The sequence below is a fragment of the Cryptotermes secundus genome, unplaced genomic scaffold, assembly GCF_002891405.2.
Source record: "Cryptotermes secundus unplaced genomic scaffold, Csec_1.0 scaffold603, whole genome shotgun sequence".
Taxonomy (NCBI): Eukaryota; Metazoa; Arthropoda; class Insecta; order Blattodea; family Kalotermitidae; genus Cryptotermes; species Cryptotermes secundus.
The window spans coordinates 234,053-253,149 of NW_019721770.1; the positions used below are offsets into that span (position 1 = coordinate 234,053).

The following is a 19,097-nucleotide window of genomic DNA, read 5'->3' on the forward strand; positions in this document are numbered from 1 at the left end:
AAACCTCAGTCAGGATAGCCAGTGTCCTAGCCAAGATTCAAACTAAGCACAATAGACCATTGAAGGTCACAATGCTAGGGCCAGTTTCATGGCTCACCCTTCATACTCAGGGGCTTCTAAATACAAGCTTGAAGCATTAGCCCTACATCAACCTGCTCAACCATTTTACTGCCAACTAATATTGAATATTTTTTTAGAAAAGTTGTAAAAACAATTAAAAGATGGCAGCAATTACTTGCAAAAGTATGGAAATGATCACTGTGGCATTTGGTAGACATTCAGTCACAAAAATAGGGGAAAAATTGTGTCAAACATATAGCATCATCTGACTAGAGGAAAACGTGCAATAAAAATTATCAGAACATGGCACCATTTGTTTGATACATGGTTGCCACATGTACTTAAATCACTGCTGCAGCATTTGGTCAGCAACAAGGACTAAATATGTTTTGGACATATATCACCAGCTGACTGCAAAGGAAAATGTGCCATGTTGATAATATACTGCAAAACATCCAGAAGGAGTTAAGCTTTAGATCCTACCTGCTCATCATCATCATTCTAACTGGCTGAGGGATATGGTGCTTCAGAAGTGAATACCTTCACACTGCTACTATGCAGAGGCCAGGTGTGTTCATAACTAGCGGAACTCATCACAGTTAAGTGCAAGCAATTATCAAGTTAGACCATCCGTGTCACAACTACAAAAACAGCTTATGGTAGTGCACAATTAGACCCTAAAAGCTGACACTGTACACATACCACAAATCAAAATAAATTATTTTAATTTTAAAAGTGATCCACATTGATAACAGTGGGACCTGTTACATACGAAGGGAAATAAGAATTTTATATGTTCTGTTGCAAACCCTTATGGAGCAGACCATGTGGGTTCAGCCAGAGATGTGAGTTTAATATCAGAACAAGTCAAGCAGAATCAAACTCTTCTGATCCAGCCCAGATAGTGTTTATTGACAAGCTACTGTAATGGAAATGATGAACCATAACAATACTTTCATGGCCAGCTGAGCAATAATCAACAGCACACAGTAAATTAAGTATTGTCAGGCCCAACAGTGAATTCTGTTAGTAAGGGATGGCAAATCTGCAGTCAGGCTAAGCTGAAAATCGTCTGTAGTGAATATGAGAGATATCATAACAAGAGTTAATAGAAATGAATCTTCAATGAAATGTAAACATAAAGAATATACAAAATTCAATTCCTACAAAATATATCAATTACAGAGTAGCTGAGTACGAGGTTAATCATCCCCTCCAATCCCTCACCCTGCTTGCCACTGAGTGGGAACCAATCCTCGTGAGTCTCACCACTTAAGACTGCCTGTGAGATGGGGATATGCGCCCATGCAATCAGTTCATCCATCGTGAAGGAACACTCATCATAGATTTCTAAATAAATGCTGGTCACTCCTTGTGGCAGAAGGCTGCAAAAACAAATCACATACTCTGAACAGGAAATAAATCACATCAGTACAGTAGTTTTAGGTCTTAGTAAGATATGTATCTGTGCTGTATATTATTTTCTTGCATGACTGGCTGTTTTCAAAATATTTAATGAAGTTCAGTTTGAAATTTGTGTTAAGTAAGAACTGAAATAAACAGATAAAGGCAAAGATCAAATTTGCCTAATGACTCTTTATGCAGAGTCACAATACCAAGATAGGGTTTTCTGGGATGTATTGTAATTTGTTACAAAAAAAAACTCTATTTAATGAATATCTGAGGGAATGGCTTTTCTTACACTGAAATCAGGTGTCTGCTAAATCGTGGTTATGCAGAGTCAAACGAAGGAACTATTTGTGCTCTTATAGACTCAATAAATATAATATTGAAACAAATAATTTCCTTTTTATTAAGGAAATAGTTTTTCCACAAATAAAGGCAAAGCATATAATAAATACTAACAAATTAATTTTAGAATAAACAGAAACATATGAAATAAACATAGAAGGTGTGTGAAAATGATTTCTGACAGGAAGAAAAAAAAAATAAAAATTGTTAACCTGCAATCATACTAAACTGAAATATGAGTTCTGGCAAGTAACACATTCCTTACATTAAATGCATGTTATTTACTAAACTGAAATTTGTTGAAAATGGAAAAAATAATACTGTGGGATGTAGACCCGTTGCCAGGCAATGACCGTGAAATAAGCAGCTATACAACAGCCACTGCTAACTGATGGCTCTGCAAACAACCACTGCTAGTCAATGGCTGAGTAGCGATCATGTGGACACCCCTACAGACATGAATGCAACAACTGCACTTCAACAGAGGAACAGTGTTTTGTGTGTAGTTCATGACATGATGTTATAAGCAGGACAAGTGAGTGAAGAGAGTCGGTGTAGCGAGCAGATGGTCAGTGAGTTAGTAAGTCAGAGAACTGCTGAATTCAGTCATTGTGAACTGTTGCTGTAAGAAGCTGGTAGCTGAGGCCGAGGAGAATTCAGGAACCTAGAGGAAGGGGAACATCCAAAGTTGAAAGCTCCTACCAAGCAATAGATTGTGGAGACTGATGAATACTGAGAACACTAGTCTGTGTGTGACAGTGATTTATAAAGTGCAGTCACAAGTTGTGTGCTAAAGTGTTCAATATATACAGCCGTCAATCAAAACCCCATCTACAGTCACTCCATACATGTGACAATATTGGGCTCTCCTGGGACCAGAAAAAAATATTCACTACATTAAAATTTCAATGCAATTATACAAATACAGAATACATTTCACAACTCACCACTGTACCACTTTATTCCATCGTGGATTCTTCCCCCCATTTGGGTCAGTATGAGTCTCATACACACAATGACCCACTCGAAGTCTCACATATGGATCCATACGTGTCATACCATAATTCTTCACCAACTTCGCCTGGAAATTAAATAAGTATGAAGAATATATTTTACTTAAGTCGCAATATATCTTCATTCCACCAATTGCTCCACAATCACCCTCACCTATCATCTGGGGCTGGTACAATAGCCCAGAAGTGGCCGCAGTACAAGGGACTTAGTCCCACCCCATTAACAATAAAAAAAAAAAAGGTCACAATATTGTACTCTACTATACTTATGGCCTAGTACTGCAGTCCAAACAAAACTGTCAAAATCTGTGCTTTTCGTAAGATCTGCATATTGGTTGTACTGAAACTTGCAAGGTAACACACACACACACACACACAAAGAGCCTCTGTAATGGTAACTTCCAGACTAAATATGTACTCCTTACAAATTCTTTGTACATTCTGCTCTCTACTGCAAGAAGCGAGGGTAAGATGAATAAAAGAATGCAAAAAGAATATAATTATTATGGTTAATCAAGGCTGTATCATGGTGTGTGAAATTGAATCGAGAGTGGTACATATATTGAACAAGAAGCCTCAGGGCCAATTCCAGATATCCTATTTTCCTTCAAACACTTTTCATCTGCACAGAGGATAGCAGACAATAAATTTACAATGGTTCCGCCACTACTATAGTTCTCTGAAACATTTCAGACCATAATCAGAATGGAAATGCGTACCTTCCAAGACAAATGTTTCACACATCTTTGAAGACATGTTTATGAGACTGTGTACTGATTTGCATATGACTAGCTGCAATGGTTTATAACTTACTGTTATCAAATGGCACATTTAATACAGATACCTTACATCCTTTGCACAATTAACCTGCGCATAGCTTGCATGTTTTTAAAAAATTCGTTACCACGCACAATTTCAGGGTCCTATACTATATGATGGAAGTCTCACCCATCCTTTCCACAGCTGCCATGTTGGTATTACTAATAACAGGGAATTAAAAGGTATAAAAGTCAGGCATATGCATACAGGTTTTTTACGTCATTTGTGGGGGGTCGGGTAGTAAACTTCATACAGGCCTTTCAAATCCTTTCATGTCTTCACATATTTTACCTAATTTTGATGTGGATATGTAATTACCTTTATTAGAGACCACGCCCATCATGCAAAATTACCAATCTAGCAGCACCAGAATAAATAATCTTATGGAATACAAATCTGTATCATTGTACCTGTGCGACAGTTATGCTTAATCTTCCTGCAGCACTGTGAGCATAAGGTACACCAACCATCTGCTGTTGTAAGGCAAGAGCAGCCTGCTGATCAGCTGCTTCTTGCTGCTGCTGTGATGCAGCTGTGATACGAAGAAAATCTGGGGGTAGTGTGCCAACGAATACCTTGTACAAAACAGGTGCAAAGAAACTCATTTTAATCTATATGGAGGCGCCATGAGAAGGTCAGTACAGATGCATACTGATATTTCCAGTGTTAAGTATGGTAAATCTGTGGTGACTGTACACTATCTTTTACTTTACTTTTACTACTTTACTATCTTCGTTAAAGAATATGAAACTGCGTTTCATTTCTTATTATCAGGCATATGCAAATAAACTTTCAGGGCAGTGGCCTAACGACAACTGTATATTTTTCTGTTCAACACCATCCCCAGTCCATTTCACCACTACTGACCCAAAATGCAAGATTAGGGGCAATGTGTAAAACGACTGATACAAACTATTTCGTATGAAATCACTAATGAGTTCTGAGAGCATAAATTCGTCAAACTCCCAATAAACTATCGTAATTTTAACCAAAATTGTACACCCAACATCAAACATCGGTCTCGGCAAACGGAACGAACAGGCATAACTGCATTCTAAATTACTAAATAAAATAATTAAAACATAAGTTATAATAGCTTATATTCAGCAGCAACTGACACTTACTCGTTTTCTTCGTTCGTCATTTTTCTCAGCAGCTGATATATCTGCCATTTTCGACAGCTCGGTCCACGACTCGGCCCTTCCTTAATCACCTATCGATGTACTAGTTTCAATTCGATAATCGATTCCTTGGAACCAAACGGAATACCGTATTTACGCATGTATAGGCCGCGTGCGTGTATAGGCCGCAGCACAATTTTCAGACAGAAATTATAGAAAAAATAATTTTCTTGGAATATTATTTCAGGAGTAGAACAGCCTGTATTACTAATTATGAATATAATTTTTTTTTAAATGAAGTGTGATTTCGAATATTTCGAATATAAGCCGCACCCCAGTTTTCCTCTTGAATTTTTGGCAAAAAATGTGCGGCCTATACATGCGTAAATACGGTAAATGCCAGCAAGTACTGCTACGGATTAACACCATGAAAACGTGTGGAAGAATGGAGGTATAGCTCCATCATTTTTAACCTCGGTGGAAGATTAAGGGAAATGGTGAGCTTCGGGCCTTTGACACTTTGCCTTCGGGGTTTACAATCGATAGAAGATTGGGTGGGCTCCAGAGACGCTAGAGACCGCCTAGATCGCCTAGATGGCCTAGATGCTCTAGGTTTGAGGAAAACTCATGTGCCCGTGACGAGCTGACGATAGTCAATCCTCGATTTCTCGGGCGTCTGGAGGGTCTGGAAGATAGCCCAGTCGCTACACCAACTGAGGTATCACGGCTCCCACACTAGAACACGCTAAATGTTCAGCGCTACTTTGTGTTACAAAGCTAATGGTTATTTATCGTATGCCAGTATGCATAGAATATAACGAAAATAATATTTTCAATAGGCTTACCAAGTGTGGCGCCGATTCGTGCACAGTGAAAAAGTATCATGGTTTTAAGTGCCGAGATGAATAATATTGTGACATGTTGCGCAACGGATGACCCCTACCTCCCCAGCGGCACGTGGCGGTAACGTAGCGCTCTCGTAATAGGCGAGTTATCACCCCGCCACTCTCCCCGCGGTGACGTTCCGAGCGGAGCCGAAGTTAGCCGAGTCCCCGCAACCTGGTAGCTATGCAACACGCGTCAACAGCGGTGACGTCACCAAGGGATATCGCGGTTGCTAGGCAGCAGTCAACAACTCCGGACAGCGTTGCTAGCAACACGGCACCAGACGACAATGGTCCGGAACGAGGCTACATAAGGAGCAGCGAAGGCTATTCACAGTTAGTTCCGAGCAAGCCTGCGGGTCGAGTTGACAGTATAGCAGCCGTCGCGGAAAGAAGAACCGGACGTGTGTGTGATTGTGTAATTGGGAGTGTGTGATACAGTGATACATAGCTCCCCTACTGTAAACGTGTAGACTACTGAAGACAGAGTGAACTGATTTGCGCATAGGGTTATAAATCGTGAAACCCCGCAACAGTGTTAACAGATTAATGCGATTAGGGTTATAAAGTGTGAAACCCTGCAACTGTGTTATAATTAATTGTAGCCGTGATTTGTAGGTTGTTAAATAAACCAATTAACGATCTCTACGGCGTATTCAGTAACCAACAATATATATATATATATAATTGTGCAAAAGATTCCTAGAATAGGAAACTGACTTGCATCATTACTTGTCTGTGTGGAGTGGCAAAGCGCACAGCTCATTTCTCAAAAGTACTTTTAAACAAATTTCCTCTAGTCTTTGTAGCAAAAATTCAGTACATTGTAATTGGTGCATATAGGTATTAAACCACTTATTAAAAAACATGAACGTTCAGTCATCAGGATAGTGTTAGCAGTGTTTTCCTTCCTGGACATTTGTACTTGGCAAGTTATGTCTAGGTCCGACTTGGCCATTCGTGTCAATTCCTGTTGTTTACGACACACCGCCATCAGTGAGCTGATTGGCTAATAAATGTGGGGGCCTCAGCATATCACAACAACTTTATGGGCCATTTTGGCCTGCTACAAGAATGCTTTTATCTTTTTTTATATGTGGCAAATTCTGGTATGTGATAGACCTATCTACCACTGTAAAGGTTTGCTTCTCTCCACAGTTTTCTGTGTGTAAACTGTGTTGATTTTTGCAATAAATGAAATTTACTCTTCCATCTGTGTTGAAATCTGTATTCCTAGAACTGAAACCCTACTAAGTCTCAAAAACTGAACCTTCTGTACCTTCTGCTGTGTATTTTGTGTGGGAAATATTAATCAAGACACAGTATTGGACTCCAGACAGCTACACAGTAAATTTTCATAATGACAAGGTTGAAGTAGGTACGCAGCATCTCTACAGGATAATTCTAGCACTACCAAATTAGTAAAAGAACAAACTGATTCCATAGGAACCAGGATAGCTCAATCAGTATGATGACCATGTTACGGGTTGGACAGCTGAGGAATTGAAGTTTGATTCATGGCAGAGGCAAGAGGTATTCTTTTCTCCTCAGCATCCAGACTGGTTCTATGACCCATGCAGCCTCCTATCAAGAAATAGTAGCTGACTTGAGAGGTTAAGGTGCATTCTTACACTCCACAGTGTATCTTCACAGTGCTTAATTAAAAAAAAAAAAAAAAAGGGACAACTTTTTAAATTGATTCCATATGTAATTCCTTTTGAAACCTTTGGAAGTAAATGTGGGCACTTGGAATGATGACAGTGTACCTTACAAAGAGTCTGTCGCTCATTACAGACTTTTGGAAGAGGGTGACTGGAACTGGGTCCCCCCCCCCAGATAGTTATGCTACCTGTAGCAGCCTACTGATGTACAGCTGCCACGACTATTGCTCGAGATGAGTTCTTTATCTCGAGGATACGGGTGCTTCGGATATGGGAGTGGAACACACTTCGGGGTTCATGAACACACCATGTATTGCAGTCTTAATTTCAAATTTCATACAGGGATCAATTTTTATATTATTCCTACAAGCTAGCCGCCCTGTCACACTTAACCTGTTTACACCAATTTTCCCCCAGCTCACTGACCATACATGCCACTCACTAGCTACCTTCCTGTAACTCCCTTTTCAACTGTCCACCTCCACTCCCTGTAAACAACTGCCCTATCTTTACAAGTCCCCCAGTGGGCATAAAAAACAAGAAAATAAAAAAAGAAAGCCAAGGGTCAAGGCTGGAATCTGTCCTACATTCGTATTTTTCAAGATGCCCATAAACTTTTTTAGGTCTTCAAGGCACACGAGCAGGGAACCCAAGACCCCTCCTGGCTGGTCTCGCACAATGTCAGTTTATGGGTTTATGACACTATGAGCAAACTGGCGACGTTCGGGACAATAGTGACACCCTAAGCCTTAGGATGATAATAGTTGAATTACAACTAGATGGTCCTGGGATGGTATCTCGCTGGAGGAGCATCTCTCAGGGTGTGAAACAATGCCTAAATTGGTCATGCCCTAAATAGAGACAATTCATTGACAAGAAACAGACTGCAGTAAAGAAGCCATGTGAAGGTTGCAGGTTCCCTTGGACAATACAGACAGGTATCAAATTTGTAACTATGTGTCGCAGATAATCTGTGATTTCTCAGTGCTTATACATATAGTAATGTTACACCACAAAATACATGCATCACAGACTCACATAATCACAAGGTCACTTCATTTATTCATGCAGCCAGTATCAACATTATATTGTTCAACAGTTTGGAAATGCTGGCAGTCTGTAACAGATAATTTCATTTCCTTCATTTTTATGTGGAATATGTTACTGATATTTTGATCTCTAATATGTTGCATTTTGAGTTAATAACCATATTTCCTGGCAATCTTCAATTGTAAAGCTAAACTCAATTATTAATAATGATGGTCTATGATGGAATAAATAGTTACGGTTGGAGGTTACTAACAAACATTTGCATTATGTGGAGCACAAATCAAGGATGTTTCAATTAAAACCAGGAAATTATATTAAACTGTCATGTTTATTCAGCAGAAGATCATCTGCATTCAGTGTGACAATGTTGTGGATTGCAGCAACAGTCTTTCTTGTTGTAGTACATACAATGGCACATGATCATGTGGTTTTTACCGAAGAATCGGCTGCTACTACTTTCACATCTCAAGAAATGGAGAGATTTCATAGAACCTCCAGAAAGCGTTCCCATAATATAAACGGTAAGGGTGTCTTCTGCTTTTGATTATGTCTGAATACTCGTAATGTCCAATGCTATTCTAATGAGATTACAATTAATGAGCAAACTGTCTTAAGTGGTAAAGCTTCTAACTTGTATTTGGGAGATGCCTGCTTCAAACCTCAGCTAGGACAACTATCTTGAAAGGTCCAAAAAGTTTGTGATGATGGTATATTGATAACAGTTAGTGTTTCTGGATATTATTCATCCTCCTATTTTTATTTAAAACACAACGTTCTTGAGACTGGATTCTGTCTCTATCTTCAGGTGGGACCTACACATTTGGGTTCCTGTGTGATTGCAAGGCCATAGCTTATTTAAGATTTTGTCACTTGGGTCAGTTTTTTATAGAACCAAGTGACTTTTATGATGACCCCATAAGTAGGGTCCTACACTTAATTAAAAGTGTAGGATTAATAAGGGGCTAATCCAAGGGGAAGCACAATAGATCATTGAAGGTCACAGTGCGGGGGCCGGTTTTTATGGCCCACTGCTTACATACATTACATTACATTACTCATTTGGTCCAAATCGATAGAGCTAGTCCCTGTCTCTGGACCTAGGGACTAGTTCTATTGATTTGGCCCAAATGAATAGGTCGAACCTGAAGACGGGGAGAGAATCCAGTCTCCGACTCTTTGTGTGTTTTAAATAAAAGTAGGATGGTGGATAATGTCCAGAAACACAATAATTGTATCTTGAAATAGTTTATATGGTTTTCCTCAGTCCCACCACACAAATACATGGAAATACCATAAGTTGAGATATGACCATTTCCTTCCACAGCCCTTCCATCATAATTTGCTATTAGTCATCATTCGATGCTGTGTAAGCCAAGTTAATGATAGTGCTGTCAAATAAACCATAAATAAATAGGTGAATTCTAGTTTGTGGAGGCACTAGAGGAACAAGTCCCTTTTCTGCCAACATTAGTAGTTTATTTTTAAAAAAGTAACTCAGAATCTAGACTTAGGTTTGCATTATTTAAGAAAAAAGAAAAATTACAAAGGAGGCCTGGACACCAGAGAGTGTCCCCTGATTGCCTCCATATACAAGAATTTAACCAATAAACAAATATCTTTTCATTCAGTTCCTGTTGTTACAAGCAAAGTATTCACATACCTGAATTATTGGAACAGATAGGTCAGGTAGAGGGACAAACTCATGTGGGTGTGTATCTACGATTTCCTGCCAGCCTCTACCAGCGACAGATGGATCTGGAGTCATTGACATACGGATTGTGACAACGGTAAGAAGACAGAATTATTTTGCTTTCTAAGTGAATGTACTCTCTTAAGCGAATGTGTCAGGTTTGAAAGTGAGGGCTGCCTTCTATGAAAATAGATGTAGAATTCAATTGTCCATCTACTAAACAGTCTTGCCAACTTAAGGTTTACCTCAGCCCCTGTTCACATATGGGCACTTATGTCCTTTTGTATATTAGAAACCAATTTGTCTATCTGTTCCTAAATAATCTATTTGACAGGATGACAAACTATATGAGATGTTAAGTTCTCAGAGCAGTGACTATGAAGATAAGCTGTATTCATGGATGCGATGCCATATAGTCTGGTAAGTGTTCAGCAATGTATCAGAGGAACATACTGCTTCTATCTTCTCCCCTGAAGATGGAGGCAACATATGCCTCTGAAGTGTTAAACTTCTACCAGATTGAAGAAAGCAGTCTTCTGGGATTTGGCACCGTGTATATGTGGTGTTAACCGACGTTTCGGAGGAACGTATCGCCTCCATCTTCAGGGTAGAAGAAAAAATATATAAGAAATCTGCAAGCAAAGAGACCGTGAGAACCGGTAAAAGCAGACTGCTTTTACCGGTTCCTCCGAAACGTCGGTTAACACCACATATACATGGTGCCAAATTCCAGAAGACTGCTTTCTTCATAGTCACCGCCGTGAAAGCCTCAAATTCTATCAGATTACATGACACCACATCCAAGAAAAGAGTTATCTTCAGGATGATGAGCTTTCTCTCATTGTTTGCCATATAAGCACAACAGTATCATCCTTATTGTTCTTTTAAATATCAATGTTAGCTTCATTACTCTAAAGTCAACAAATTGTCATCAGAGATTAAGCACCTAATTTAATGAGTAACGATGTGATAATATGCTGCCTGGTCAGGGCTGTCGTATACTTCAGGGGAGGGATATAGATGCATGTAGAGCAACAGAGGAGTGATGATTGGTATGGGAAAATGGAAGAAACTCAGAGATAAGCCTCCAATGGCACTTTATCTATCAAGAATCTCACATGGAGCCACCTGAGAATGAACCCAGGCCCCCATAATTAGAACCTATGTCTAACCACCTGAGATGACAACCTGACAACTTGTTTTATTAATATTACATGTAAATTAGCTTAAGCAAGAACACAAAGGTTCCCAGAATAAAGGTCCCACAAAGATATTCAAAGGTTATTAGGATTAAATGAGGTCAGAAGATGATTACAAAGTGTTTGGGAGGAAATAATTATGGCCTATTTCAAGGTACAGATCATTTACCTGGAATGACTTATGGAAAAGCACAAAAAACTCAGGCTACTCAATGTCCTAGCCAAGACTCGAACCAAGTACCTCATAAAAGTAATCTAGATACATTAGCACAAGCCAACCTGCTTTTTCATTCATTTGGTTCTTCTTTTCCTCTTGTACAGGGCGTTTTTTTAATAAAATTGATGTGTTCAGGGCTCTGCACTTCACTGCTACTGGTGCACCACTTGCAACAAGGCCCACGTGAATTTTGCTGATGACTCAGCATGCCGATAACATTTGGAATGAAGGGAAGTCTTGCCATTGTTCACAGATCATAGGAAGCGTTGAAAATGCTGTCTCTCTACACATGAATATCCTATGCAATTAATTGTTTCATTAAAAGACACACATACAACAATCCTTTCACTTGCAGCACACCAGACACCAGCTTTCACTGGATGGCTTCTGCAACAGTGTTGCCATTCATGCACTAGACTTTGACACTCCAGTTTCTTGCACTAGACATTTCAGTGATTTTCTAGGTGTATATTCAAGTCTGGCCCCTATGTTATCTAACTTCTTCTCAGTAAGTACTCAGCGCTTAAAGAGTCCTACAGTTCTAAGCTTATTCACCAAATTATGAATTGTTTGTCTGCTGGGAACATTTCATGACAAAACTTACCTTGAAATTTTCACTGACACTTTCTAGCAGACCTGTATTTAGGTTTCATACAGAAATACACGGTGCTGTAAAGTATCATGAACCATTGTATGCCATACTGCTGACTGTTACGTGGGAACAAATGGCTCATGATGATGAGAACTACTGCCTACTGGTGACAAATCATAAACTTCACATGCATGAACCACACTGTATGCCGCATGACATAATACTGTGTAGAGGTCTATAAGTAAATTATTTTCCTTCATTCCATATGTTATCGGCCATCAAGCATGCTGAGTTATTCGCAAAATTTGCATGCGCTTCACGGCCAGCAAAGGAGTGGTTGCGGTGAAGTGCAGAGCTGTGAACTCATCAGTAGCATTAAAAATGTCCCTGCACATACTTCTTAGTAGGAATCAGAATCATTATGGAACTATTCAGCAAAAGCTTGCTACAATTCAGTTGAAATCTTTAGCCTTCCCATTTCTTATTTAAAAACATAAAGATTAAAAATGTATTTTTGTTGTTTCGTTTTTTTATGGGTGTGAAACTTGGTCTCTCACCATAAGGGAAGAATAGATTAAGGGTGTTTGAAAACAGGGTGCTAAGGGAGCATTAGGGCATAAGAGATAGGAAGTAACTTGATGCTAGAAAAACTGCACAATGAATGAGCAGCTTCATAATTTGCACTGTCACAAAATGTTATGAGAATGAAATGGGTGTAGCATGTGATATTCATTGAAGATCAGAATTGAACACAAAATTTTAGTTGGAAAACATGAAAGGAGGAAACCACCTGGCAGAAGTAGGTGTAAATGGGAGGCAATACTAACACGGATCTCAAAGAACTACGGTTTGTGGATGCAGACTGGATTGATCCTCCTCAGAATTACAGCCTAATAACAGGGCCTTGTGAACATGGTAAGAACCTCTGGGTACACATATATGGGAGTGATTTCTTGACTGTTATCTTCTCAAGAAGGACTCTGCTCCATGGGGTTATTTAACCTACAAGGGTTTTTTCTTACATACATTTTCAATGCGTAGCTATTATACTGTAACCTCTTCAACAGCCACCAGCTGGTGTGACATGTACACACCCTCTTGTCTACTGCTGCTATACCAGCCAGCCACATACATACGTGTGTGGCACTAGAACTCCAATGCGCCTGGCAAATGTAAAATTGAAGACAGGACAGGTATGTATTAACCTAAAGAATAAAACTATAAGATTCCTATTTTTGCTAGTGTTCCCTCAAAACAACCTATCCAGAAAGAAATGCATAAATATATACTACGTACTATGCATGGCATAACCACATAGATAAATTAATCATGTGGTTATACGGAGCTAAAGACAGTTGGCTGCGCCCGTATTTTCCAACCTGCCTCAGTTCTTAGCAGTGCTGAAGTGCCAAATGAGCTGATCTCATTATTCCTAGGTCTGGCAAAGTATGATGTGAAAGATCTAGTCTCCTTAGTCGAAAATAGTTATCTCTGCCAGGGGTATAAGTTCATTATCCATCTTTGGGCATACAAGTTTTCATCCAGTGGTTTACCTGTCTCAATTATTTATATATGACTAACAACAGTAGTTCAGACTACATGGTGTTAAATGGTAGGATAATCAGGGAATAATGAAGTGGAAGGGATGTGGAAGTGGTCATGGCATAATTTGAGGTACTAACCTGTCATCTTGGGCATGCATTAGCATTGTTGGTTGAGGCACCATTCTACAAGCTGAAAGGTCATGGGTTAGAGTCCTGATGAGGTGGATTTTTTTCAGTTTACCTAATCCTTCCAGCTGCATTATGGCTCTGGGGTCAACTCTGCCTCCAACATAAATGAGTACCAGGAATCTTCCTGGGCAGTAACGGGCGGCCGGTATGTAAGGCTGACAACCTTACCACCATCTGCGAGCTGACTGTCTAGAGAAAATGTGGGAGCCTTGACATCTCACAACCCTATGGGCCATTACAGCCTGTTACAGGGATAGCTTTACCTTTTTTTAACCTGTCATCTGCCTGATGGGACTGAGGAAAATCAAGACAAATGTCAGTGAGGATTGCCAGTTTCATGACCCACATTTGAACATAGAACTCTCCAAATACAAAACAGGAGTGTTACCCAACCAACTGCAACTTGAGGATTGTCTTGTTTTTCAGTAACAGACATAAAGGGCTTTAGTAATTTACCTAGATATTTACATTCAAATTATATACAAGTATAATTATTTATTTCCAAGTGACAAAGAATTACAGATAGCAGTAACTTCATAGTAAAAATAACTACCTGCTATGGTGAAATAAAGCAGCTAAAACCACTGCATTATTAATATGGATCCTCTTTGTGGATGATGGCACTCTGTAGATGTAGACTGTACTACCATTTTAAAGCTCCTTACTGCCTGCATTGTCAAGGTGAAGTGAGTACCCTATGGCCATGCTGGTGAGGACTGCTGCAACTTGATCTGCATCAATGAACTGCAGAGAAAGCCCGACGTTTTCTATAACTTTTGCATCCTTCCAGGCACCGTTTGCTGCGTTCCCATGGTCAGCAATCATTTTGGGACCTGAAAATAACTACATTGGAGGTGGAATACTTGTGGGTTCTTACCATGTCCTCACTGCTGCACACAAAATAGCATCATATGTGTAAGAACTTATAAATACTGTATAAATTAAGAGAAAAAGAAGCATCAAGAGCACCATCAGGTTAAAATAATCACACCCATTTATCCTTCATAGCCCAGGAACAGGAGATTTCAATCCCCTACCGCTGCAATGTGGATGGCTGGATTTTTAACTTGTTGGGTAATATCTGTACTGAGAAAAATTGACATTAGACCTGCATATGTATCTCAGCAGTGTGACACATGCTTCATAAAGGAATATGGAAAGTGGATAAATGCCCTCCAATAATGTACATATATTCTCCAAATACTCTTTGCTGTTTTACATACTTCATCAACCTTGACAGTTATTGCAGGTAAATTTATTATTAAAAAACTGATGACTTCACACAGAATCAGATATTATTTTACCCTACTTCATGAAATATTTACCATATAAAGCAATATTTCAATCTGAAGTTGTGAATCTTTATGAAATATATTTTTAATATAATGTAACAGTTTTTTATATCAGCCATTATTGATAAGTTGATTGATCTGAGCTTTATATAAAATACAGATATACTGCAATATTATGAATTAAAATTAAATTCACTTTGCAACTTTTACTGTTGACACTTCCTCCAACACCAAATTTCATAAAAATTTGTTCAGCAGTTTTTGGGATGAAACATGTGAACAGACAGTCCATTATATCTATAAATTGTCTGATTACTGAAGGCAGATAGTATGTGCCCCCAATTTACTTGCCAGTGGTGTGGTCTACCTCTTCTGTGACTTCCCCACTATTGGCCACCATCCACTTTGAGAACTCAGACAATACATTCACTTCATGGACTGCAAAAGTAATGCATGTCTTTGGGTAAATGGTGTCATATTCAATGACAGAGTCTTAGTTTTGCATCATCCATAAAGCAGTCTGTAAAATCAATGAAGCTTTCAACGTTTTTCCAGTCCTTAATTCCATGATGTTACTGTCCTATGTTCTCATGGCACTGTTTTGATTTCCACACATATATGTCTTTTGCCCACAGGAACTGTCCAGGTGTGAAGGTACGTCTTGGAGACTGGGACATTACACGGAACATAGAACCGTACAGTTACCAAGATTATATAATTTCTAATGTATATATACATCCACATTTCAATTCTGCGAATCTTCAAAATGACATTGCTGTCATTAAGCTGTACCAACAAATACCACTAGGGGTTTATCCCAATATAAACCCAGCATGTCTGTCACGACAAAATGCTGCCTTCACAGGGCAGAGGTAATGTATAAAATTCTCATGTAATCATTTAGAGAGAGAGAATTTTTTTCTGATTCAGGGATTATATGTCTGGTAAGGGATGATATTTTTCTTTTTTAATTTGAATGATGTTGTCCCACTTTTGGTGGAAATATAAATTCTAGGGAGAACTGGAAAATGTCTTCAAAAATTAGAACAGGAATTTTCGTATGTCAGAGAACCACTAGCATTAGTGATGATTCGAATGTGGATGTCCCAATTTTATGTATTGCAACCATGTCGCCTAAAAGCCAGAATAGTTAATTGCTAGGCAACGACTCAGTAAACACATTCCTGTGAGAGCAAACGCGCGCAACAATAGAAGAAGGGTGTTCTCTACATGGTCCGCGCTGTGACCAATGGCACGATAAACACACCTCAAAAACAGAGAGGCTGTGTTTTCTGTGTACTCCATGCCAAGGAGTTATCCTGAATACAAATGGTGCTAAGTCAGTTGAGGCTGTTCAGTGGAGAAGTTTGGTGTTGAGGGTTCAATTAGGGAGTATTAATCAGAAGGCAAGGGAAGCTGAAGAATCTCCATTGGTAAGGTTCCTTACCAAGAAACACCTAGGGAAAACACTGCAAAGGAATAGCCATTTTTGAGAGCTGTTACCAAGTAAAGACTAGTGAAAGAAGACTGAGAAGACTTAGTGTGCAAATCAGCAATAGTGTTACAGTTATTGGTAGTTTCGACCTGTAAGTGCTCAGTAAATTTATTCACCAATCCAAACCCCATCTATAATCACTAATACACGTGACACCATGAAAAGAAAAGACCTAACCCTTCCATGTTCCCATTATTTTCGTGAGGAACCTGATCTTTCTTGCCAATTACGGATCTTTGAAGAGCTCAAGCATTTCTCATTTTCCGTTGTTACTTCTGATATCCTACAAATACTGGCATTTCTGGCCAAAACAAAATCAGACATTGCATGACTTACTGAATGCTGGTTTCCAGTTATTTTTAAAACAAGTCTTCAAAGGTTTGGCCTCTGTGATCTAGTGGTCAGCATGCCTGGCTACAGATCCAGAGTTCCAGGTTCGATTCCCGGCACTACCAGGTTTTTTCTGAGAAGTAGTGGTTCTGGAACAGGGTCCACTCTGCCTCCTGATGATAATGAGGAGCTATTTCAAGGAAATAGTGGCTCCGGTCTAGAAAACCGAAATTAACAGCCATGAGGATTTCTTGCGCTGACCACACAATACCCTCTATCTGCAAAAGTTGGCACTAAACTTTGCCAACAAGCAGAGGTCGCTCAGTCAGTATAGTTCGCTTGTGGGCTAAAATCATGGAGTTTTGTTTTGTTTTTCTTCAAAGGTTTGTCCCACTACCTCTCTCTCTCTCTCTCACACACACACACACACACACAATACAATCTCATATAATTCTACACATTTCATGTACCTTGCTATACATTTTAGCAGTTATTTTGCAAACTATACTGTATAGTTACGAGTATTTTACACACAAGTAATTAATGTTGGAGTCATTTTCGAGGTGGTGACTATGAAGATGATTTCTGCTGGGATGTGAGACCGTATAGTTTGTTGGACAGGGATTAAATTACATGTCACATCCCAGAAAACAGTAATCTTTACAAATAATGTTAATAACTTTTGCTGACCAAGCAATGAAATACACTACAGTTCTTGATATCTTGAAAATTCATGTGGTATTGCAAATATGCAAATTCAAACTAAGTATATGTCACTCGTGTCATTTCCAGTTGGAATGATGATTTATGAAGACTGACTAGTTCACTCAAAAATAATAAGAATGAACACACACACAAACTTATTTATAGCAACTGTTACTGCTGAGATTCCTTTCTGAAAGAAGTTAGAAGTTATTTTTAACTAGTCTAGTGCACTTTAGAAGCGCTTTTACATTCAAGGTTTTTTTTCAGGTGCATTGTAGCTGGATGGGGTACAGATGCATTTGGACCTAGTGGTCAGTATCAGAGTATTGAAAAGGAGGCAACTGTTCCTGTGCTTGGATGGTCTGACTGTCAAGCTAAGCTACAAGCCACCCGCCTTGGTTCACAGTTCCAGTTCAATCCTAACAGTTTCATTTGTGCAGGTGGAGAGGAAGGCTATGATGCTTGCACGGTTTGTCTATGGATAACATTTCACCACATACACATGCAATTCAAACCTACTTCCAAGTTTTCTGGTGTTTTCCTTTTCATTTTTTCTGAGCCTTTTGTCAAATGACAGGACTATCTTCATGCTTTTCTTGACTTTACTGCATTATCATATTTTCTGTGACAGGCTGACCACTTATCCTGACATTATTACCAATATTACAAATGAACATCATCTACTTCTGTAAATGTCTTTTAGGGGTTCAGGCTTGAGGCCAAGGTCAAATTCTGATGGTATCACCACCAAAAGTTACAAAACTAGCACGTACGAGCAACTTTAAAGACTAGTGCTATATTAATGGCTACCGTCTTCTGGGATGTGCTGCTGTGTAGTCTGGTAGGGATTTACTGGAATGAGCTGTTTCCAACATCAGGGTTGAAAGGGGTGACTGTGTAATGTCTGTAAAATATCTATAACACCACATGACATCACATTCCAAAAGACAGTTAACTTGAAAGTCACTAATGGGAGAATCTCAAATCTGACAGTTACCATTTGTGTGAATATATATTATATGAACATAAGACAGTTCAGTTCTGTTATTACTGAAATGCTTGAGATAAGCATTAAGAATTGGTTTTTACATAAGAACAGACCAAATTAATATTTATAATTTAACCATCTGTCAGAAATGTTACAGCAGCCTATCAAAAATTACGAGATCTAAAATAAATGACAGTACTAACTTGCCTCACTTTCTGTATCCTTCAAGGGTGATGGAGGGTCAGCACTGGTGTGTGAAGTGAATGGACAGCACTATGTAGCAGGCATTGTTGCTTGGGGTATTGGATGTGCTGATAAAGGTGTTCCTGGAGTGTATGTCAATGTACCCAGCTACATTGACTGGATCAACCAGAAGATATCACAAACCTGAAACAGTCATAAATGACTCAAACTACAAAGAATTCTTCCTTCAATCCTGTATCTTTGATGTTCACATACTCAGGCACTGTACAGTTAGATATCATTAAAAAGTAAT

General features: G+C 39.0%; 2 protein-coding genes across 6 annotated transcripts in view; one reads left to right on the forward strand and one right to left on the reverse strand.

Moving 5' to 3' along the window:
- LOC111875743 (toll-interacting protein) overlaps positions 1-4,848 on the reverse strand; it is an 8,408-nt gene extending 3,560 nt beyond the window's left edge. For both annotated transcript variants that reach the window (XR_002844794.2, XM_023872233.2), the window contains exons 1-4: positions 4,769-4,848; positions 4,055-4,219; positions 2,760-2,893; positions 1,244-1,445 (exon numbers count right to left, since the gene is read on the reverse strand). Coding sequence is in view for 1 of the 2 variants with exons in the window: in XM_023872233.2 (XP_023728001.1) it covers positions 1,244-1,445; positions 2,760-2,893; positions 4,055-4,219; positions 4,769-4,816 (549 nt within the window). In the remaining variant the exon portion in view is untranslated. The remainder of the gene's footprint in view (positions 1-1,243; positions 1,446-2,759; positions 2,894-4,054; positions 4,220-4,768) is intronic.
- Positions 4,849-5,111: 263 nt separating this feature from the next.
- LOC111875744 (phenoloxidase-activating factor 2) lies at positions 5,112-19,097 on the forward strand. Of its 4 annotated transcripts, none has more exons than XM_033750195.1 (8): positions 5,112-5,483; positions 8,762-8,881; positions 10,038-10,147; positions 13,126-13,251; positions 14,582-14,706; positions 15,719-15,955; positions 17,881-18,082; positions 18,831-19,097. In XM_033750195.1, exons 2-8 carry the CDS (start codon positions 8,770-8,772, stop codon positions 18,990-18,992), a joined length of 1,074 nt encoding a protein of 357 aa, XP_033606086.1. In that variant the 5' UTR covers positions 5,112-5,483; positions 8,762-8,769; the 3' UTR covers positions 18,993-19,097. The 4 variants fall into 4 exon arrangements, with proteins under 4 accessions (XP_033606086.1, XP_023728003.1, XP_023728002.2 ...); XM_023872235.2 differs by having other exon boundaries at positions 5,112-5,262; XM_023872234.2 differs by lacking the exon at positions 5,112-5,483 and having other exon boundaries at positions 8,424-8,881.

What these genes read in the sequence shown, in the direction of transcription:
- LOC111875744 (XM_023872234.2), top strand. Translation starts at nt 8,647, where the DNA reads ATGTTTCAATTAAAACCAGGAAATTATATTAAACTGTCATGTTTATTC. An exon ending in ACATACGGATTGTGACAACG is followed by an intron (nt 10,148 to 13,125) that starts GTAAGAAGACAG and finishes CCTCTTCAACAG; the next exon opens with CCACCAGCTGGTGTGACATG. An exon ending in AAGGCTATGATGCTTGCACG is followed by an intron (nt 18,083 to 18,830) that starts GTTTGTCTATGG and finishes GTATCCTTCAAG; the next exon opens with GGTGATGGAGGGTCAGCACT.